Below are 23,469 nucleotides of genomic sequence, written 5' to 3'. Positions count from 1 at the left end.
TCTAATATAAAATCATGGGAATATTAGCTCTGATAATGAAGTCAGTTATATCAAGCCCCATTTCGTGTGGTTATGGTCACCTGTATCACGAAAATCTGATACAGAAGGTATCGTTGGTTCGATTCCCAAAAACCAACAAAAAATTGTGTGGGCCGATAAACCCGAAAGGGATAGAAATAAGGCCAAAAGAGATTTAAATCAAAATTGATATAAATCTTCATTTAATTAAAGAAATTAGAAATGTAGAAGATGATTTGGAAATATTATTTCAGTCATTGGATAATTATAAAACAATTTCTACGTTATCAAGTTAATAAGAAAATCAAAGCAATGTACAAATTACTTCAATCCGTAAATGTATATAAAATACATATTATATAAAATTATAATAATATCGCTTTTTCACTTTTCAGTTACATCCGAACGCATATTGACGATCATCGAGGGCAGTAAATGAGAGGAGTGGAAAGAATAATTGTATCGTGGCTTTTTCATCTTCCTGTATATATTACTGAAATTACAAATCTTCTTTAAATATTTGTTGATTCAAGATTTGCCAGTACTACTTACTTATTATTAGTGACGTTTTACTTACATCTTCAAATACAACGTTTCCTGAACTGAATTTCTATTTCCCAATACGAAACTTAGCATTAATTACACAAAAATATAATTTAATTTTATTATTCAATAGATGTACAGTGGAACCTTGATTAACAAGCACCTCGCATTAACGAGCGACGTTTCGCATAACGAGTGACGATGAGAAGAAAAGTCCCGGATTACGCGCCCTCTACATCATTTTTAAAACTTGTATACGTATATTATGTGTATATTACGAGTAAAAATCCGGAAATTTTGGAACGGATTAAACTCGTTAAGCAAGGTTCCTCTGTATTTTCAATTAATTCGATTTATACAAAAATTACTTTTATAAAAGCAATTAAAAACGGATTATCAATATTACAAAAAATCCAATGATAAAATGGTTTGTTTTTGACTATTAACAAATTTAAAAACGATATTTTAATTCTACAGATTGTAAAAACTGTAATTGTTTTTTTTTTCAATAATTGCTGCGCTATTTCTCGCACCTTTTTAATGATTTTTTCATATGAGATTCAAACTCGTCAACTATGTTCATGGTTAAAATATAGTACTATATTTATACAAATTCTTTCACAAAAGTTATACAGATATAAATCCGTATATAATGTTTAACAATAATGATTGTTAAGTCATAACAATATTTATATAAAACTCGTACAGCATTAAAAAATTAAAAGAGGTCCGTCTATTGATTCTTCTTCAGGAATTCTAGCTGGAGGTTATTCCATTCATTGAAGTAAATACAGTTCTGTTCATAATCAATTATTGCTCCGACATTCGCAAGCCAATCGCTACCAAGAATAATATCCACTTCCAAATTCGCTACTTCATATACCGTATTTACAATTTGAAAATTATCTACATCAAAAACTGCAGTGTGTGGACCTCTTGCAAACATATCACAACCTTCAGAGTCAAGTACCGTGTATTCGAGAACGCTATCTGGACAACAGAGTATCAAGCCATCTTTAACAAAAGTATGGGTAGTTTTGATCCCTACAACTGCCAAATGCGTAATGTCATTCATTTTTAGAGAAATGTAAATCAAATCTTTATGTATCCTATTTTCAGAAATTTCTCCTATCTTCATAACCTCGACATTATGAAGCACTGGACACGAATCATAAAAATGTCCTTCCGAGCAATAATGGCAATTTGGTTTAAAGTGGATTTCGTCCATATTAGGCTGACGCTCTCTCTGCAATGCCTCGAAAAGCAGATCCTTGGCGTTTACTATATGAAGCTCATATGCCCAAGTTGAGTTGGTTGGCAACAACAGTCGTTGGATGACCGATAGTAGTTGCTTTTCATTCGAAGTTTTTATTAATTTCTTGTAATCGGCCATTTTCCTTATAATAAAATCTACAACTGATTCGTTAGGTTTCTGCATGCAGGAATAGAATTCTATCCTCATAATTTTCTTCGATGTATTTCCTTTAATTGATCTCGCTTTACGCGTTTTATTAAAAGTCCATCCTGCAATACCCACATCTTTTACGTCCATTATGTTTAACGCAATAAAATTGATTTTGATATTTGAGTGAAATAGAGATTCGATGTTAAAATAAATCTAAAATATTAATATTAAATTACCCATTTCTTACATTAAAATAAATATACTTGCAGTTTATAGTAGCAAATTCAAACGTCTCTGGATCACTGACTCACGAAGCACATGTTAATAGAAAATCAAATATATTAACACTTTTTATCCATGAAGAAATGATTTTTTATTACCCGGCATTTTTAAATTTAATCTTAAAATAGTTTCTTTGCTCTGATACATTGTATTAGAAATAATACACCGTTTCTAGTTATTTGTCTAGGTGCAAAGTATGAACAATCATAAATAAAACAATATAATATAACAATTTATTAGAATTACTACTTTTGTTTATTATTATTCTATATTATTTACAAATTTAATAAATTATCTTAAACTTAAAGGTGTTTTGAAACATGAAACTTTTGTTCAGTATATGCATTGCACTTTTTATTATATTCGTGATCTACGACTTCAATGAAATATATTCTACATATAATACATAGAAGAATAAATACACATAGGCACTTATGATCACATGGAAAATCGTTGATCTGTAACTTATTGCTTGATATTATTTGTCGAATGTATATTTTACTTGTTCACTTTTATTTATGAAAAGACCGAGCACCAAAACATGATATGAATATATAATATTTATATCATGCCGTGTCGCAGCGCAACTTTTTTTCACAATGATTAAATTATAAATGTTTTATTTTTCTAATTATAATTTCAATATACTAATTTATTTTGATTATATACACAATATTGATATATAACATAACTACCAAAAATATGCATTACGTATTTTAAGCAGTATTATTAATAATGTATATTTGCATGTAAGCAACAACTACAGAAGTGTTACTGAATAGCAATTCCTATATGTAATAATTAGGAATGTGTGTTTATAGTGTAAATTGAAATAAATATAATAAAATATAAATAGAAATCACCTTTATTAACAAAAGTAGAAGACAAACAAATCAATCATTTTTTAAAAAACGACTTCAATTTCTCACTTAACTTCTTTTTGGTAGTTACTTTCAGAATAAGTCTTTTAGTGGTGATATTATGTAAAGGGCCAAATGCCAAAGCTACCACAGTGCAAGCTAAACAAATAACGTTATAAGGCATACTGAAATCGGGTGTTGGTAATGTAATAATCATTGTCTCGGTTCTAATCTGCACCAAATATCCACTCCTAGACGCGTTGAAGCTATCGGCAATCGTCGATCCATCTTGTGGTATTCCAGTGTAGTTTTTGGCCAGAGGTAACATCGCCGAAATTATAGCTGATCCAATGTAAAAGCCATGGTTGGCATCTGGTGGGTACTCTTGCCATTTCAGAAATACATAATCAAAGTCAATAGATATGGAAATTGTTGATTTGGGTGGAAGTCTCAAACCAATTTCCAAATAATGAGCCTTTTCTCGCAGCTTACCAGGTTTGTATTTCAAAACAGTCGGTTGTAAAATATTTCCATTTGATTCAATCTTCATTGTATGTAAGTAAATAGGAACGTACCATGGAAAATTTTGTAAAACAACGACGTTCAAATCAGCCCAGTGATTATTATATAATTTCGTAATGATTCCGCCATTCTGTTGACCAAATCCAGTTTTATACTGACTAGCATAGAGTGGTGGAGGAATGTTTACATTGATTATTTCTTTACCTTCATATGAAGCAGCAATACTCATTGGTTTAATTCGCTTAATATCATATTTTGCATAAGTAGTTTCATATCCACCCCTGTAAGCTGTTATGTACTCATGTGGATATGGCTCTAAATCAAATTTATCATCATTGCTAAGATCTACATAAATTGAAGATTCTTTTGCCAAAGGACAAGCATTCATAATACCTTGTCCAAACAATCTACGCAAAGTCCATTGCCTGTTACCCAACATTTTATAATCATACACCAAAGATACTGTTTGTTGCAGTTCAACTGCTTTCCGGGTACAAGCTTTGTCAGCACAAATTGGACGAAACATTATACCAACAGAGTGGTATTGTGTATTGTGAATATATCCTGCATTCAGCAGTGAAGCAATACCTGCTTTGGAAGAGCATGGCAGCAACTTCTTCCATGGGGTTAAATTCTCAGTGCACACTATTTCTCTAGGCAGAGAGGAATAACGAAGGAATGTATTGTTGACTTGGCCCTGTACAACACCACTATTCCTCAAGGATATTTCAGGATTAATACTATTTGTTGAATCAATGAAGTTCAGAGAAGCACACAGTAAGCCAGATAATGAATTAGCTAATTCTTTCCAGTTTTTATCAACATTTTCAGTGTCTGGATTAAACCAAGCCCAGACTTCAGCACCAGGGGCAGCATCAACAACAGGATATCCCCAAGTCTCATACCTCCACAAGCCGGCAGTTAAACTAATGTGCAATTCTTGGATATTATGTCTGACAACAATCTCACTAATAGCTCTTGGAAATAAATTCGTATGGAACACTGAAAAGAAAATATTTGTAACGTCAATTGATTTATCTATCATTTCATATACTCACTGGAATCGGAGGTAGCATCCACATCCCATTTTGTTGTGAATTGAAAATGCGAATATAGTTTATTTGCATAAAGAGGTTTCAATAGTAATTCTTCTGTGAAGGAATCTTTATTACAACTGACTAGATGAATAATAACTAATACGTAAACAAGAATCTTCATTTTGTGTTAATGAATCATTACTCAAGTGGATTTTATTATTTGTTTTGATTTGCAGGTTAGGATGCCGCACCTTTGACAACTAAAGAATGTCGATAATATAGGTAGGTATTTAAATTGATAAATTTGTTAATAATTCGAATGCCCTTTAATAAATATATATTTTGATTAAATATTTTTCTTTTATTAATCAATATTGATTAATTGTAATTTTCTTTACATAAAGAAAAAAAAATTAAAAGTTATATTCCTAGGAATTAGGCAACGTTGCCACAAAAGTGATATCATATCAAATTATAATTTCCTGTTTGTTATCAGGAATATTCTTTTCACGCGATTTTTACGTATTAAGTTTCAAGTATGTACTTAAGATAGTCTCCTTTTTTGGCGGATTTCGAAGTGAAAACGTGAAATCGATAATTTTTTGTTCATTCATGCCGAGCCGGCAACATGCGCTATATCTATTGATCCTATTCGGATTGTCAGTGTTTTGACAGATACGTTTCGTGCTCTAATTATATGAGTGCGGAATGTTTTAAATCCAGAAAATCTAACAGGAATTCAGAAAAAATCCAATATTAACTAATCATGTCAGAGATACGCCAGAGGAAAGACACCAAAGAAAATAACGTGGAGTCAGCGGACAGCAATGTGAGTTATTAATTTCTATTTTTTTGGTCTTTACTAAACCAACAAAATTACTTTTAAATTTTTAATAAAGTCGTCTTCACTAAAATATATAATGAAATCATTCTTTAGTGATGAGCAAATCGCAATCTGTTGTTTCGCATATTTAAATTTTTCCCTTTTTGTTTGTAAACAAGTTTTTATTTAGACCAGACTTCTTAAAATACTCTTATATATATATATAAGCATTAATATGCATGAATACGTCCAACAGTTAATTACATATAGTTAAATCAATTTAATTTGGAAATGGAACCTGCTTATTGTTGAAATTTTCTTGAGAATGTTTTATGTTTTTTGCTGATTATTGATAACCCCAAGGTTTTTATTCAGCTATTAATGAATATGTTAAGAGCATCCTGTTTTTCTGCACAGATTACATAATGTGATGTATCTTAATTGCATACAACTCTTTCAATTGACTATTGTCATAGTTTATTATTTGGTATTGTTTACTGCAAGTAATGTGATAAACTGGCTGTGTTTAATTGTGTGTTAATGTGATAAGAACAACAATGGTTTTAAGGCATTGCAATGACTGCTTAAAAAATGATAAAAGCAGTTCAAGCAATTACATATTTATATTTGTTGTTGTTTAAAAGTTGCTTTTTTTCTTCAACCTTGAAGAATTGGATTAATATTTTACTACAGTGTATATTATCTTTTTTCATAGAATCTAAATTAATCCAGCATATTTTGTGTGCTACATGACTTACATTTCGCAGAAGGATGTAACGTATAAATAAATACTTACACAAATATATTCTTACTTTTTGTGTATTAGTTTTTAAAATGTTTTAGAATTAAGTCATTTTAAATAGTAAAAAATACTTTTAAATGCAAATATGATTATTTTAAAATACAGTGGAAATATTTTCCCCATATAAATTTTAATGATTTTGCTTTTTATATCTATGATTATTTTTATTCTTTCGCATTTTATTCGGATACATGCAAGTGTTATTAAATTTTTCACAAAAAAAATCAAAAATAACATATAAAAATTCAAATAATATGCCTATACACAAGTTTTGAAAATGATGTAGTAGGCGCAAATCTGACACTTCTTTTTTCCCCGCTTTTACAATGTATTTTGCTCGTTAAACGAGGTGCTACGAGGTTCAGCTTTGTAATCAGCTTTAGCCCAACATAAAATTAAATTAATATACAGTTCTATATTATATTGGTTCAATTTATATTGGTATTTATAGAAGTAACAGTTTTTGTTAGTTAACAGTAAACCTTCTTAAAATGATAAACATATCTATTCAATTTGTTATTGAAAAATCATATTTACAATAATGAGGTAAACCTTTTGATGATATTATTAATAAATGTATGGAAATTATTTCAACGTTCATTATTCATGACTTTTCTATTTCTATATAACAATTCAATTATATTATTTAGTTTAATGATTAGCATAATTTAATTAGTTGTTTTAATTTTTTATACATTACGACAATACGACAATAAATGTAAATGAATTTAAAGGTAGAAGTAATATGTTTATATTGTTCATAGGCTGTTATAGTTTTTTTATAATGTATGCTTATGTGAGTAGGTGCATAGTACACAGTTATAGGTTTTTCTTATATTAAAATTATATGCTAATATGAAATAAACCAAAAATTAAAGAAATTTGGTTGACGATGTCTTACAAAATATATTATTTAAACAAAAGAAAATATAAGATGAATAATTTGATTTAATAAATATAACACAATAAAAGTATTATAATAAATGATAACTTCATTAAAATATAAACAAAAGTATATTGCTTTATTTTTGAAGATTTACACCTTTGTATATCTTTCTTTGTATTAGTGTAATATCTGGCCTTTTAGTATATCGTAGTTATTTATTTGTTATACTTTTTACATGTTTTTAAATAATAACAAAATACAGAAATACGTCGCATACCACAGTTTCGATCAGTGCGGTTTTACTAGGATTAAAAATACATTCTAAAAAAATAATATACAAAAATTATCGTTTGTCCCTTTTTGTGCTGTTTATTTTATGCAGTTTTAAAGTCCTCCATTAACTACTAGCTTTATGTGAGATATTGCTGTATTCAATAATATGATATTTTAATAATAATTAGGGCGGAAAGACCTCGGTCAATAGCCCTTTTGCCAGCCTATTAATATTTTATTTTTAAATTTATGTTAGAATTTATTTATTTTAAGAGTTGTTATTATTATTTAGTTTTTATTATTATCATTTATTTATTTATAGAATGTACTGGCCAATAAGAAATGAATTGAAAATCCAAAAGTGTCTAATTTGCTGTGTCCAATCGTTTTTAAGTTAATTTATTTACGACAATATAGTTTACCTTTTAGTTAATAAATATCGTTAGAAGTAAAGAAAATACATTTATATTTTTATGTATTAATGTATTTTTATTTACCCTAATTTCGATTAGAGGCCTATTGTTTCTGTCCAGAAAGTACAATATTTCATTTAAAACAATTGAATGTATATGTACTACAAAGTACATTCCATAAAAGCCAGATAAATTGAATATATTTAAAAGCCATTATATAAAAAAAATACAAATTCAAATAATTTTCTGTTATTTAATCAAAATAAGTAGGATTGCGAAGAGTAATAACTTGCACATATCTGTTAAATGCAAATAATATAAAACTGTGCTTAAAATAGAATATTTTCCTGTGCATTTAATTTAACTAGAACGCTTACGCGTCTATCGATCGTCGGATAATAATGATGTTGATTTCTATATGTAATTGTATAAGCTGTCAATGTGTGTGCATTTTTTTCCGACTAGATATATGCGCTTCAATGTGGTTGTTTAGACACAGGTCGCAGGTTGTATTGATCGAGAATATTATTAAAGAGGAAGGGATGATTTGGAGCGTTCTGGGAACTCTGGAAAATCCTCCCGTGCGAAACCGTTCGCCTTTTTCATCCACAGCTCGAAATCGATATTATGTAATTTCATTAAGGTCTGTTGTGTTCACTGTCGCAAGCAAGCTATTTAGCTCGGATAATCCAATATAAAGCGCGCACCTGAATAAGTTTTTTTTCCGACTGAATTAATTTATAATGGTATTTAATTATTCGTTAGGTCTAGTTAATATAGATGGTTTATTAGATGTAGTAACGGATGATTTTTTTCTGCTGAAATTTGCTTATTTATCAAGCATTTTTATTTTTCGAATAAAATGAATTTTGGGCGATTGCCAGGTTTTTGTGATTCATCATTTGTTTGTTTGTCTTCTCAATTGATACTGCGTCTGTGTTTATATATTGTAATTATTATTTATCAGTATGAAACACATATTAATCATTAGTTCAATTATATAAATATATTTTTATCTAACGTATAAAATTGAACATAAATTATTTTAATCTTTCAAACAAAATTAACTTTATTTAATTCAAAATTATTATTATTATTACTACGTTACGGCAACTCTTATTTTACTGGAGAACAAGTAAAGAAAACTATTAAATCGGTTGATGGTCAAAGAAAGTTTGGCTTATTTATATAATACGGTATATCATACGAGTCTATATTTGTTATGTTGAAATAAGATTACTTGCTTTATTTTAACTTATTTAATTATATAATGTAATTTATGGCGTAATTTTAATATACATATACGAAAATTACTACATCATATGACTCTTTTCAAAAACTAGACACGTGTATCAAAAAAAAAAACTGGCAATTTACCATTCGATTTACATACGTATTACGCATTAATAATGGCACATTACCATTTTTATTATATATTATTTCATTTTTGCAAATAATTTATCTTTAACAAATTAATTTGTTTAAATTTATTGACGTGTTATTGGTAAGCATAAATAGGTATTTTCCATCTGAATATCTTTGTTGATATATTCTTAAATATTGTTTGTTTGTTAATTTAGGTGGACAGTGAGGATGACAAATCACCTAAATCTGATCTTTCAAATGCAATTCCAACTGGAACAAATAAAGCGCCGTCTGTTTTGGAGACAGTTCTGAACAGTTTACCGGACAGATGGAGGAACTGGGTGGTCCGCGGCATTTTCAGTCTGATAATGATATCCTTCTTCTGCATCGTGATCTACGGTGGACCGCTGGCTTTGATGATCACTGTAATACGAGCTTTCCCACATTATGCAAGTCGCAGAACGTAAATCATAATTGTTTTCCTTTTAATTTGCAGACTCTAGTCGTACAAGTAAAGTGCTTTGCGGAAATAATTAACATCGGCTACGCTGTTTATCGAATACACGGACTGCCATGGTTCAGATCCCTGTCTTGGTATTTCCTAATAACGTCCAATTACTTCTTCTACGGCGAAAGTTTGGTAGACTATTTCGGCGTGGTCATTAATCGATTGGTGAGTTATTTCGCTCATGCTGTGGGAATTTGCCATTAACTCTTTGTTTGTAGGACTTCTTGAGAGCCTTGGTAACATACCACAGATTCATCTCGTTCTGCTTGTACTGCGGCGGCTTCGTGTGGTTTGTACTGAGCTTAGTCAAGAAATATTACATGAAACAATTTTCTCTGTTCGCCTGGACTCATGTGGCTCTGCTAATCGTCGTTACTCAATCCTATCTCATTATGAAGAATATATTTGAAGGTTTAGTCTGGTTCATTGTGCCGGTTTCAATGATTATTTGCAACGACATTATGGCTTACATGTTTGGATTCTTCTTCGGCAAAACTCCATTGATTAAATTATCACCGAAGAAGACTTGGGAAGGATTTATTGGAGGAGGAGTAGCGACTATTGTTTTTGGTTTCATGGTACACCATTCAAACAATTTCAATGCAATCAAATTATGTTTAATATTATTATCTTTTAGATTTCTACTTTTATGAGCGGTTTTCCATATTTTGTATGTCCTATTGCTTACAATGAAACCCGAGGTGGAATGTCCATCGATTGTGAACCAAGCGCCCTCTTTTCTCCAGCCGAATATACTCTTCCAGCGTGCATTGCCAGCGTTTTCCAAGTGGTAAATACATTCCAATAAGTTAAATTGAATTTATACTAATTTTGAATTTTTATTGATTAGGTGGGAATGCCAACTTCTTTCAACATCGTTCCATTTGCTCTGCATTCCTTCTCCTTGTCGCTATTCAGTAGTATAATCGGTCCATTCGGAGGTTTCTTTGCTTCGGGTTTCAAACGCGCTTTCAAAATCAAGGTAAAAGCTTCATTCGATAAATCCAAAACACTTTTGATTACTTCATTTATGATTTTAGGACTTTGGAGATGTTATTCCTGGACACGGCGGAATAATGGATCGTTTCGACTGTCAATTTTTGATGGCGACTTTTGTCAACGTCTATTTTACCAGTTTCATCCAGAGTGACAGCCCGCAAAAGTTGCTGTCGCAAATCTCTTACTTGAAATCTGATCAGCAGCTCGAGCTCTTCCAATTGCTTAAAGAATCTCTTATTAACAGAAACATATTAGAAATAGGTAATTAAAAGTTATCTACGACTCGAGTAAATTTAGTTCAATCCATGTATGTAGTCTGGCCCTTATTGTTGTACACAGATATTCCTATTTCAATGCAATCTAAATATATCAATTGTAAAATGTAATTAATGAATTAGCCAGAGTTTTAGGTACATAGATTAATTTAGTCTATGTACGTTTCATGTCCCCAAACGTAGAAGTTTTAATATTAATTATTAAAGTTTTGTTTTATTGATGAGTTACTTATTAACTGTACTGGACATGGGGGCCATTAATTAGTTCATGCAAGGATCATGCATATACATATAAATATATATGCATACAATATATGTTTTAAGTTTTTGGGCCTAGTGTATTTGAGGTCCAGAAATTGTGGGGTACTTTGCAGTGCAATAGATTTATTATATAATAATTTTAAAAATACAGGAATATAATGATAAACAAATTATATTGATAAATTGTATAGATATATAAATCATATTTGAATATTGAAAAGAACATAAATAGAGGGTATGTTTTTTTTCTTTGTTGAACATCTATAAATATTATAGACAAACTGTATTTATTTTTTTATATATATATATTATATTGTTGAATTTAATTTTATGACTATTTGTTTTTTTGCTGTTCTTTTTTTTTATAGTATATATCAATATTATATTTTGTTTTTTTTTCTGAACTTTCTTTGCTATTACTTTTTTATACATACACATTTTGTATTATCTATAGTCTAAGTAAGTATATAAATGTTTAAAGATAATAAATGTTTTAACCATTTCCCCTGTTGTAAAATGTCGACTGAATATCAATAAAAAAAAACATTATAAAATTATTAGTTTGTTCGTTATTTTTTGTTGTTGCCCCTTTTCATCAAAATTTACTGATAAACCTATAATTTACAAACAATAATACATTCTGCACAATTCATTTATTTTGTATTTAATACAATAAATCACAAATTAAATTTTGAACAAAGCTTATAATAAAGAAACACATTTTATATATTTACTTTTTTACTTTGCTAGAAAGAATTTGTAAATATGTTCTTACTCTTCTATTTGTTTTAATTTAAAAAAAAACATTGTGTTTAAATTTGAATACGATTAGGTTACATTTTGATTCTCAATTTTGAGTTTTAGAGCTTCTTCCAGAATAAAAGTTGCATTTTATTAGAGTAACAAACAATTTAATTTCTTCGTACAACTCGATCAACGATACAACTCGTACCATCAATATCAAATTGACATTTATTTTTATCGGATAATGTAATTTACAAGTAATTGTATTAATTTATAAATACAAACTTTTTGTACGAATCTTATTGTAGTAAATATTTTCTTTTCTGGTAATTAACATTATAATTTGGCGACCCTGTGAGCTCACAAAATAAACAAAAATTAAATAACCTGGCGCTTCGAATTAGGAATCTTACCGATTGGGAAGTACCAAATTAAGATAGGCGCAAATATTTTATATTTGCTTGAATGAGAAGCTTTATAACTATACAATATTTTTCATATAGTGCCGCCAACACCAAATGAAACATGTGTTTATTGTTAAGAAGATTTAATAAAAATTCAAGTTGTGTTCCATTCCAGATGATGAGTTCCAAACTTTCCATATACGTTTATCCTTGAATAAACTCATCTTTGTTGAAGGACAAAGCTCAGCTAAAAACATTTGAAAGATTTTCTATCTAAAATATATTTGTTTTATCGGATTATTATTTTCTTTAAACATCTGTAAAATAGTTGTTGTAGAATTTGATTTTATTTTAATTCAAATTATTGATTTTAACATTTTTTTTTTTAAATATTACAAACTTTATGTAAATAATTTATATTATAGTGAAGTAAAGACTATAACATCACACTTAGATCGAAATTTCAGGTTGACCTCTTGATTAACAGCCTTTGGAAACCTTCTATCTAAATAATTTGGTATTTATGCATTACATAATTTGATGTAATTGACATTATAATTAATTGTGTAATCCAAAAATCCTCTAGAGTAAAAGGATTTTAGAAAGTGTTTATTTTTTAGTAAAGCCGCCTACGCTGATCCTAGTGTTTTGGTTATTTGAGTTTATTTTTAATTCTATCTATAAGAATTTTCGAGAAAATTCTAGAATTATTGAACAATTAATTATTTAATATAATCTTTTATCGGATCTAGAAATTCCCTTTTTGCAATTATCTGTGAAATACTTGAAATTGATCTCTTCTATTTATTTATAATAATAACATCGTTTATTGCAAAAATTACAAAAAATATTTCTTTCTATTTATATTGTTTGACTATTATTGTTGTGAAATAAACTTTATTATATAGAACTATTCTAATAGATTAATTTCCTTATCTAATAGGCTTATTTTAAAATATATATTTTTTCTATAATTCTGAATTTTCTTCTATGTGAGAACATCAATTGTCCCAAAAGTTGAACTTCATTGTTAAACATGAGTGTTTTTATGAATAATTGCAACAGCATCAATGTAGTGTCAACCTAACGCATATTAAACTAATAATATTAGATTTTTGTTAGGAATATCATCTGATGTTCCTCGATGTCCATTGATGCAAATGCGTACTTTTAAAGTACGGTTCATGAAAAAGTAGTACAGAACTCAGAATTTTCAATTCAATTTTCTCAACGTAATCTTTCGTTGAGAATATTGAATTGAAAATTATTATTGATTAAAAAAAGTCTCCTTTTGGAATAATTCGGACAAGCTTGCATCTTTTTTCTATTATTACATAATGTAATTTGTATTATTAGTATTTTAGTAGCTAAGCAGCTGTACAATATATGTGTCTCCGGTCACGAATTTAATAAAATCGTTTTCGTGTTAAGTATTTACCCTCGGTTTTTTTTTATTACATTATTATACTGCACGAAAATTCTGTATAGTTAAGTGTTTGGCTAATATTAAACAAAACCATAAAACAATGATTGCCTTCATGAACGTATTTTTGTGCTAATCAGGAATTTATGTTGAGTTCATTGAGTAATTCTATACATGGGAATCAATTCCACAACGTACGCATTAAATGGTTTATGACGTTCCTTAATTAGGTCAAAATATCTTAAAATCACAGATAATATAATTTTTTTATGGAATAACCAAACAGATTGAATTGAAAATTTTAATACTTTCTTTACTTAAAAAAAGTCTGTCTTCAAGTATAGCATTTGGTTTCCATTGAAGTGATGTTATTACACAAATAATCTACGTATTTCTAGTTTATATTCCTAGTCATTTGAAGAAAACATCGTTTTTTCTTAACGAAACACTATATTATTGTGAAATATAGATATATGATAATATTACATTTTGAACCGAATCGGAGATCTCTACTAAATTTAAGAGTTTAAAGTCCAGGCACATATTACAGGTGGTCTTTCTGATACAAAATTGTATTAATTATTATGTATACGACGTATCTCATTGTATGATGTGAACAAAACAGGAATATTAATAATACGAATAGTTCAAATTTGGACACGTCCTAATCACTTTAATTACAGCAAACACTAGCCCTCGCTTAACGAGTTTAATCCGTTCCAAAATTTCCTAGTAAACTGTACTTTACTCGTGGTATAAACTATAAATAAATTAAATTAGAATAGTTACTTCTTTCAAATTCATTTATTTAATTTAATTATTTGGTGACAGAATGGTATTTTTCCTAAGAAAAGACTAGGAAAGATACGGACATATGATTTCCAGTAAACAGTCTCTAAATCAGTGTGTTGTTTTATAGTTATTTACGTCTGAAAATCAAACTTAAAAAGTTAATTTAGATATGAAAATTATTAACACAGAAAATATCTCAATTAATGAATATAATTGTAGAATTATTATAAATAAAAAATTTTACTTAAGATATTTTAATAAATTATCGTAACTTTACCAAGGAAATATAAAAGAGCTCAATTTATAATAAAATAAACTGACACTTAATCTAATATACATAAGTCTAAGAATTAATAGAAACATTTAAACCATTTGAACTTATAAATTCATTTACTTTAAATTAGATTCTCAGATGCAATATGAAAATATAATATTCTTCTTTCTTGTACATTTTTTTAATAGATTTCTTTGAATAGATATTTTTGGTCAAGGGTAATAATAATTATAAACATATAATTGCAATATTTTTTTAATAGTTAAAAATATAGTTTATGATATAATTATTATTAATATTATTAAATATATATATATATAACAATACCAGGTTATTCTAGATTAAATAAAATTCTGTATTAGTTATTATTAAGAAAGTTACGGCAAAAATTGAACAGTTTATTCATTTTCTTTGTATAGAAGGCGCTCCTTGTACTAAATGGAAGAACCAATTTAATTCTTTGTGCTAACTGTGAGATTGTTGTGAATGGATGTCGCAATTTCCAGAAATGAGCCTATGATTATCGAAATGTCCGGAGTGGAAGGATTGCGTAAAACCATTCGCCGTTTGTTCTGTAGGAGCCCGAGACAAGGTTGTATCTGTTCAGGTGGGAAAAAGTGACACTGTCAAGTGCAAAGTAAACGCAATCTGTGTTCGCGAACGTGAATATCTCAGTTACCAACGCGATTGCGACGCGGAAAGAAATTCGAAACTTGACCGGAACCAGTGAAAAGCATCACCAATAACTTCAAAAGCGACAATGTGTTTATGAACTACGCAATAGAAAATTCAAAAGAATAAACAAATAAATTGTTTAAAATGGATACATGGTTGTCTATTGTCCTTTTCCTGTGCGCAACTCAAGGATATGTACGAGCCGAAGGGTAAAGTTATTTTTTTTTCTTACTCATATCCTTGTTCCGATAATCTCGTCTAAAAATAGTCAAATAAAATAGTTGTTTGCATTTGAAAGTCAAGATGAAGAAAAAAGCCACAAAATCACAAAAACGAAGGAGAATCATGACATCATCGTCCAATACATTTGCAATTTAATAGCAATGTTCACGAAACAAACATATAAAGTCTTCTAAGCGAAAGCGTTTAATAGCTACCATACTCGAATTTGCTCATAAATTGGCTCGGACTAGTTATTTCACTGTACGTAAATTCTGATTTCCATTTGCACTTTCAAATCCCATTTTTCGCGTCTCCACTTGGCTCTACTCGAGTTCGGCTTAAAAAAACACACAACGCAGACTTATTATACAGATACTTAAGATTATTTAAGAGAAAGCGAACTCTGCATAAAACGCAAGTGAATTAATGCTAATCGAATGCAAATTTCCACTGTAAGTGAAAACTTTCACGATCGTTTCAATTTAACAAGGAAATTTATAATTCGAAAAAAAAAACAGAGTGGAAATCAAAGTTGTTCTTTTCATTATAAATGTACTGGAGCAATGCTGCGTAGAAAATGATAACAGCAAGGAAAAGTTGTTATGATGATATTACTTTAAGTAATTATGAACATACTGTTTACATTCATTAAGTCAGTTAATTTATGTAAAGTGACTAGTAATAACAGGCTTTGGATTTTACTAGCAAATGTATCGTTTTTAAACGTTTTATTAGAAAACTATACTTAATACATCTATATTTAATTTTTAATAAGGTAATTTCCATGAAAAATCTACACAATCTCTATTATCTTCTAAAAAATATTAATACGATACATCTGATTTCACACAATTTTAAATGCCATTAGTTTCGAAAGTTTTGTTTATAATTAATTATTGTTATTAATTTATTATGGATTGTATACGATGAAGAAGAAAGTGATATATCATATATCTTCAACAGGTTTTATTCTGGTTCCTTTCCACGCGATCTTTAAAATTACTTTTTTTTTGAATGCGACACACATGTTTTATAGCACTTTCTTTTAATTATTATTATTATGTTCGTATATATTTTTAATCAATTAATAATTATTTCAATCTATTGTGTAATCTATTGCAATTAATTAGTAACAACAATAATATGTTTTATTTTTATTAACTGTTAATTTGACAACAGTTGACCTCTTACTTCATTTTATTGTTGCAACATTATTACTATTTAAATTCTTAATAAAAATAAATAATCAAATTTGAATTAATAAAGAATAGTAGCAACGTAATAAATTTAATATTAAATAATTGATTAATTGTCGTTGTAGTTATTTAAGTAGAAGACGAGATAATTCAACTTCTCGTTTTAGAAATCCAATGAATAATATCTTTTTCGTCATCGAAAAACAATTTATAATACCACTAATATAAACATAGCTGATGTACATAGTGTATTTAGTTGCAATGTATATGTGAATGTTTATTTAATTATATATCTGCTATTTAAGCGTAAAGAGATACACTGCATTCTTGAAGTGAAATTTCTTTCCTTTAAGGTTTTTAAAATGCAAAGATTTTCATGTAATAATAGTGACGAAACCAACAAATCAATTTTAAAACAGTGTTTTGTCATCTTCTTATTTGGAAACAAGGACGATATTTCTCGGAATATACTTTTTTAAGGTTGAATTCCAAGTCCTGTCATCCAATTTCCTATTTTGTCCTCCTGTTCAATGAAAATGCATTCAATGTCGCTATGATTAATACTTGATACAACGTGAATCACGTTTCCGACAAATCTTGTTATAAAATAACAAGCTTTGTTGTCGTTTACTCTGTAAATGTTATAATGTTAAACATAAATATGATAATTTTTATCGTCACATTTATTAACAAAATTCATATATTTTTTTAAATAGAATTAAAAATATTAATAATACAAGAACCATAGCAAAAGTCTGTTGACCGTAATTGCTAAAAAAAATCTTTGTGGGCTTTGGCAGACGGATTTCCTTGTAGATAGAAAGAACTATGTACCATTATTTTTTATATGTTTGGAAGACTGCATTAATAAAATATATTAGTGTAATATAAAGCATTGAGTAGGATTAAAATCAACTATCTGAAATAATTAAGTCGATTAACATAATTGATATTATCATATTAATAAAATTCAAATGTATTCGCATTTCAACATCGTGTGAGAATTATGCGATACGATTCTTCCATTTGCTTCTTCGGTGATGCCTGTGGTTAATGTTTTTTCTTCCTGTTTTTCGTTTTCAATATTTACTTTCGTTGTGTAGGTTTTACAAGGTGGTCGGGCCTCAGATTCTACGCCCAAACAGCGAATTTCATGTCGCCGTCTCTGCTCAATCCACATCCTCACCAACAACCGTCTCAGTCGCAGTCGTGGGCACTTCTTTAAATGGTCGCTCTTATTCCGTCGAAGATTCCGCAACAGTCTTACCTCACAGCACTAGCATTATTACGCTTCAGGTAGATTTTAAGAGCCTTCCAAAGATCATTTCAATTATGTACTTTTTTGTTTGTAGATTGAAGATATCGAGGAAGGTTTTTATAAGATTATAGCCAGAGGGACAGGAGGCGTTGAGTTTCAGTCCACGGCTCCATTGAAATTTGTTAAGAAGAGCTACTCGGTTTTCATTCAGACCGATAAAGCGGTTTACAAACCTGGTGATAAAGTGCTGTTTAGGGCTTTAATCTTGAATCCAGATTTGAAACCTGCAGCAGATGTCAGAAACGAACCTGTCTCAGTTTACGTCACGGTATTTCGTCTGAACTTAACAAATTATAATTTTATTGAAAATAATTTATTTAGGATGGTGCTGGTAATAAAGTAAAGGAATGGAAACGAATTAACGCTCCTAAAGGCGTCTATGGAGACGAACTGCAACTCAGCGAGAGCCCAGTTTTGGGAAATTGGAACATTTCCGTGGTCGTGCATGAGCAAATATTCAATAAAACCTTTCAAGTTGCCGAATACATCGTTCCTAAATATCTCATTCATATCGACGTACCCAAGCATATCACGTTCCAAGAAAACATCTTGACAGCGAATATCAAAGCACTGTAAGTGTAGTGTTTGACATCAAACTTAAACTTGAACTAATTTTGCCTGAATTAGGTATAGCCATGGTACAAAAGTTAAAGGCGACGCAACTGTAACAGTTTACCCTACAATATTTTCCGGCGTTATACAGCCCATATACCAAGTTCCAGTTAGGAAAGTATTTCCCATCAATGGTTCATTATCCGTCAATTTTGACATTTCCAAAGAATTGAAACTCAACGATGAGTACGAGAGAAATGTCATTGTTGATGTTATTATCGAGGAAGAAGCTACTGGAAGACGTCAAAATAACAGTATCGAAGTTCAAATACACAAATACGATTACAAAATGGAACTTGTTAAAACCGCCGATTATTTTAAACCTGGGTTAAAATATACGACATTTGTAAGTGATATTTATTTCCGTCGACATCTGCTGAGTAATATCTATTACAGATCAAAGTTATAAATCACGATGGATCTCCATTGAAGAATGACAGAAAATCAGTCACCATAAGACATGGGTTTTCGAGAGCTGATGAAGTATATCAAACAAAAAAGGTTGTTTTGGACCGTAACGGATTTTTCAAACTTGATTTAGAAACGCCGAAGAATGCAACCAATACAACCGCTTTAAGGATAGACGTAAATATACTTACAAATATTTTAGTTTCAAGAATTATTAAGTATTATCTATCGTAGGCTCAATACTATGATTTGAAAGAGAGGCTTCCGCCTGTCCCTGCTGCGGTTAGTTTCAGCAACAATTTTCTACAAATCTTATTGGAGACGGAACGTCCCATCATCAATTTAGACGTCGAAGTTTCAATAGTTTGTACCGAACCAATGACGTATATTACATATGAATTAATTGGTAGAGGTGATGTAATAATTGCTAATACTTTCAAAGTTGATAACGCTATGGTGCGTATATCTAATAGTTTTCATAATCATAAAAATATTAAAATTTTATTTGTAGGAATATAAATTTCATTTCACTGCCACGCACGCAATGGTACCAACATCTCATCTTTTGGTCAGTTACATCAGAGATGATGGTGAATTGATATCGGATTCCATTGATATCAATGTTGATGGGCTTTTGCAAAACTTTGTAATTATTAGTAAATTTAAAGTAAATACATATACTATGTTTTAATATTTCAGATTGATATTCAAACAAATGTGGTGGAGGCTAGTCCTGATTCTGATATAGATTTAACAATTAGAGCTCAACCTAATTCGTATGTTGGGTTGATGGCAATTGATGAAAAAATACTATCGCTAAAAGGTGGTAATGATTTAACTTTAAGAGGAGTATCCGAAGAGTTGGACTATTATGATCCCTCTGAATTGTCGCCGTATGCTTTCCTAATGAAGGGTAGCAAAGCGAATTTCTTCTGGAAACAAGGTTCGAGCAACAGTAAAGATATGTTTTATGTAGGTATATAACAAGCGTTTAATGATTTATAAATTAATATTTTTATAATTATAGAGATCGGGAACTTCTTTATTAACCAATAGCTTAGTGACTAGTAGAAGGCCAAGTTGTAAGTTTCATCTAATATATTAAATATTTCTATTTTATATATTTTATTTCAGTGGAAGACATTTATTTACGCCCAGTTTTTTATGATTCGAGCACTGTTAAACCCGATAGAGGCGTTGGTTTAAATTTTCATACAGTTACAAGACCTCCATTGGCAGGTCCCTATGCCTTCAGTCGTATCCCAAGACCCGTTTGGGATAAACCCAGAGTATATTTATCGGATCATCTTTACGACACTTGGCTTTTCAATAACTTCTCATCCGGGTACTATCTCTTGTGAAATATATAAAAACACAAAATTATTTTTTTTGTTCTTTTAGATATGATGGTAAAACATCCATCAAACGACGCGTACCAAGCTCCATGAATACATGGACCATCACAGGTTTTTCTTTGAACCCGTTACACGGATTAGGTTTAACTACAAATCCAAGACGCATCAAAGTAAAGAAACCTTTCTCCGTAACAATCAATTTACCTCACTCAGTCCAAAGAGGAGAAATCTTAGAAGTTCCCGTCGTCGTTATCAATAATTTGGATAATGATATTACGGCGGAAGTGACTTTACATAATCAAGAACACAAATTCTATTTTGCGGAAATCTCTAATGAAGTTAACGGAACCTCGCCAAGTATTTGCCTTATATTTTACTTTTAAAAGTTTTATAGATCAAATGATTTTACTTTGCAGAAATTGAATTGTATCGGAGAAAACGCGTCAGTGTGAAGAAAAATAGCGGCGGTTCGGTTTCATTTTTCATCAAGACCAGTAGACCTGGTCAAGTTGAAATTAAAGCCACGGCAGACAGTCCGAGTAATCAAGATACTACCATTCGCCAGTTAAATGTCAAGGTAATGTGAACATAATAGCTTTCTTGGTCAATTTACAATTTGTAATTTACAATTTTTAGGCCGAAGGGGAAACTTTGTACTTTACTAAAACGATTTTAATCGACTTGACGAAATCTAATGTATTCAAGGGAAATGTAACATTTGAAATACCAAAAAATGTGGTTCCCGATTCTGAAAATGTACAAGTTTCTGTGGTTGGAGATTTGCTAGGAGCAACGGTTGTTAATTTGGACCAACTCATTCGCTTGCCCACAGCTTCATCCGAACAAAATTTGGTTAATTTTGTCCCCGATTTGATTGTTCTCAAGTACTTGCAAAGTACACAACAATTGACCCCTCCAATTGAGAAGATAGCAGTTAATAATTTAGAAACTAGCTATCAACAACAATTGACGTATAAAAAATCAGACGGTTCGTTCACTATCTTTGGAAAGGAGAAAGAAGTTGGAAGTATTTGGATAACAGCGTACACAGCTATGTCTTTAGTTCAAGCTAAAAATTTCATATTCGTCGATAAAGCGATTATTGATAACGCTTTCTCGTGGTTGAGCGATAAGCAAAATAAGAATGGTAGCTTCGTGGAGAAATCTTCCGTTGTCCACAAGGAAGCGCAAACTCCAGACGACAAAAGTTTAGCGTTAACGGCTTTTGTTGTTCTCGCCTTCATCGAGAACGAAGTGCCAATTTCGAAATATGCTAATGTCATCAACAAAGGATTGGATTATATTGCCAGATATATCGATGAAGAAGATTCCGAATATACTGTAGCGATCTGCAGTTACGTACTTCAATTGTCCAATCATCCATCCAGATTGAGCGCTTTCAATTTATTAGAATCTAAATCAAAGACAGATAAAACTATGAAATGGTGGGGTAAATCATTTCCGGAATCAGAAAACAAGAATCCATGGCACACGTTACCAAAATCTCTCGACATCGAAGCTACTTCGTATGCTCTTTTAACGTTGCTCGAGGCAAATTTGATTAGCGATGCAATGCCTGTGTTACAATGGCTAGTGGGCCAAAGAAACAGTTTAGGAGGCTTTGCTTCTTCGCAAGATACTCGTATTGGATTATTTGCTTTATACCGGATGGTCTTAAAGCTTTCCAGCAGTTCAAATATGAAAATTGACTTTTCATCTAAAGAGCAGGAAATGAGTTCTTTCAATATTAACAGGGATAATGCAATGATTGTACAGAGTTTGAAGATCGGCGATCAAGCGAGAGTTGTAAATGTAACAGCTTCGGGCAGTGGTTTAGCTTTGTTCCAAGTTTCATATCAGTATAACATGAATGTAACCGGTCCATGGCCCCTGTTTACGTTGGATCCACAAGTTGACAAGAATTCCAATAGACACCATCTGCAACTTTCTATATGTACTGCGTAAGTAATTACGAATCCAATTTGTAGACTTAAGTTAATTTTGGTGCTCATTTCAGATTTGTCACGAGAAACTTGACGGACACTCCTGAGAGTAATATGGCTATAATGGAGGTCCACTTTCCTTCCGGTTTTACAGCCGACATCGATTCATTACCAAGCTTAGAGGTTTCTCAGAACGTGCAAAAAGTCGAAACAAAGAATGATTATACTACCGTTGTCCTTTACTTTAATAACTTAACCGTCCATGAATACTGTCCTACAATATCTGCGTACCAAACCCATAGAGTCGTGAACCAAAAACCAGTTCCGGTTATTATTTATGATTACTACGATAGCTGTAAGTATAGCTAATTTTTTTTAATCAAGTGGCTGGATTAACGTTGTAATCAATTTAATAGCGCGACATGCGAGGATTTTCTACAGAGGTCGTAAAACCTCAATGTGCGACATTTGCAAAAATGAAGAGGAATGCGCCGATTTCTGTATGGCTGAAGCTGCAGCCGAATTGGATAGACAACGAGCCGAAGAGAGTAGATCGGCAGATGACGCTACACAATTAACACTTTCAGCTTCTTGTTTCCTACTAATTCTTGCCAATTTAATTTATCGTTAAGCTTAAACACCATAAACCGTATATAAAGACTGAGTCGAAGGAAGGAAAACTTAAGATTCACAGGAGTATATATATAAATATATATTTGTTATTTAACTAAACTAGTCACATGTAAATACCTTGTATTTTAACCATTTTAACCTATAAAAGTTTGTTAATTTTATGTTTATAAATATTTTCTTAATAAATTTAAAATAACC

At 30.3% G+C, this 23,469-nt stretch overlaps 4 protein-coding genes across 5 annotated transcripts; 2 read left to right on the top strand and 2 right to left on the bottom strand.

Moving 5' to 3' along the window:
* Positions 1-1,135: 1,135 nt before the first annotated feature.
* Positions 1,136-2,261, bottom strand: LOC108568268. 2 transcript variants are annotated; one of them, XM_017929244.1, is made up of 2 exons: positions 2,234-2,261; positions 1,136-2,179 (listed from the first exon to the last, which is right to left on the bottom strand). In XM_017929244.1, the coding sequence occupies exon 2, from the start codon at positions 2,111-2,113 to the stop codon at positions 1,295-1,297; it is 819 nt and encodes a 272-aa protein (XP_017784733.1). In that variant the 5' UTR covers positions 2,114-2,179; positions 2,234-2,261; the 3' UTR covers positions 1,136-1,294. The 2 variants fall into 2 exon arrangements, with proteins under 2 accessions (XP_017784733.1, XP_017784734.1); XM_017929245.1 differs by having other exon boundaries at positions 2,230-2,248.
* An 853-nt stretch (positions 2,262-3,114) lies between these two features.
* LOC108568259 (GPI transamidase component PIG-T) lies at positions 3,115-4,928 on the bottom strand. Its single transcript, XM_017929233.1, has 2 exons — positions 4,689-4,928; positions 3,115-4,632 (listed from the first exon to the last, which is right to left on the bottom strand). The coding sequence occupies exons 1-2, from the start codon at positions 4,846-4,848 to the stop codon at positions 3,146-3,148; spliced, it is 1,647 nt and encodes a 548-aa protein (XP_017784722.1). The 5' UTR covers positions 4,849-4,928; the 3' UTR covers positions 3,115-3,145.
* A 314-nt stretch (positions 4,929-5,242) lies between these two features.
* Positions 5,243-11,442, top strand: LOC108568255 (phosphatidate cytidylyltransferase, photoreceptor-specific). Its single transcript, XM_017929228.1, has 7 exons — positions 5,243-5,496; positions 9,445-9,654; positions 9,726-9,902; positions 9,956-10,315; positions 10,375-10,527; positions 10,588-10,719; positions 10,778-11,442. The coding sequence occupies exons 1-7, from the start codon at positions 5,434-5,436 to the stop codon at positions 11,003-11,005; spliced, it is 1,323 nt and encodes a 440-aa protein (XP_017784717.1). The 5' UTR covers positions 5,243-5,433; the 3' UTR covers positions 11,006-11,442.
* Positions 11,443-15,469: 4,027 nt separating this feature from the next.
* On the top strand, positions 15,470-23,407 carry LOC108568293 (CD109 antigen-like). Its single transcript, XM_017929282.1, has 16 exons — positions 15,470-15,793; positions 18,106-18,298; positions 18,355-18,588; positions 18,642-18,892; positions 18,948-19,278; positions 19,329-19,517; positions 19,575-19,796; positions 19,852-19,986; positions 20,040-20,312; positions 20,368-20,422; positions 20,475-20,685; positions 20,742-21,052; positions 21,112-21,272; positions 21,332-22,656; positions 22,713-22,993; positions 23,055-23,407. Exons 1-16 carry the CDS (start codon positions 15,729-15,731, stop codon positions 23,267-23,269), a joined length of 4,452 nt encoding a protein of 1,483 aa, XP_017784771.1. The 5' UTR covers positions 15,470-15,728; the 3' UTR covers positions 23,270-23,407.
* The last annotated feature ends 62 nt before the right edge of the window (positions 23,408-23,469 follow it).

The sequence above is a fragment of the Nicrophorus vespilloides genome, unplaced genomic scaffold (assembly GCF_001412225.1).
Source record: "Nicrophorus vespilloides isolate i.1.1-1 unplaced genomic scaffold, Nicve_v1.0, whole genome shotgun sequence".
Taxonomy (NCBI): Eukaryota; Metazoa; Arthropoda; class Insecta; order Coleoptera; family Silphidae; genus Nicrophorus; species Nicrophorus vespilloides.
The sequence above is the reverse complement of the archived record's forward strand: the minus strand, read 5'-3'. Positions and strand labels throughout refer to the sequence as shown.

Excerpts from the sequence above, each read along its gene's own strand:
- LOC108568268 (XM_017929244.1), bottom strand. The coding sequence starts at position 2,113 with ATGGACGTAAAAGATGTGGGTATTGCAGGATGGACTTTTAATAAAACG.
- LOC108568255 (XM_017929228.1), top strand. The coding sequence starts at position 5,434 with ATGTCAGAGATACGCCAGAGGAAAGACACCAAAGAAAATAACGTGGAG. Across the intron at positions 5,497-9,444 it reads TGGAGTCAGCGGACAGCAAT|GTGGACAGTGAGGATGACAA; the intron begins GTGAGTTATTAA and ends TTGTTAATTTAG. Across the intron at positions 10,720-10,777 it reads AACGCGCTTTCAAAATCAAG|GACTTTGGAGATGTTATTCC; the intron begins GTAAAAGCTTCA and ends TTATGATTTTAG.
- LOC108568259 (XM_017929233.1), bottom strand. The coding sequence starts at position 4,848 with ATGAAGATTCTTGTTTACGTATTAGTTATTATTCATCTAGTCAGTTGT. Across the intron at positions 4,633-4,688 it reads GGATGCTACCTCCGATTCCA|TGTTCCATACGAATTTATTT; the intron begins GTGAGTATATGA and ends TTTTCTTTTCAG.
- LOC108568293 (XM_017929282.1), top strand. The coding sequence starts at position 15,729 with ATGGATACATGGTTGTCTATTGTCCTTTTCCTGTGCGCAACTCAAGGA. Across the intron at positions 19,279-19,328 it reads GGTTAAAATATACGACATTT|ATCAAAGTTATAAATCACGA; the intron begins GTAAGTGATATT and ends TATCTATTACAG. Across the intron at positions 19,987-20,039 it reads ATGGGCTTTTGCAAAACTTT|ATTGATATTCAAACAAATGT; the intron begins GTAATTATTAGT and ends TTAATATTTCAG.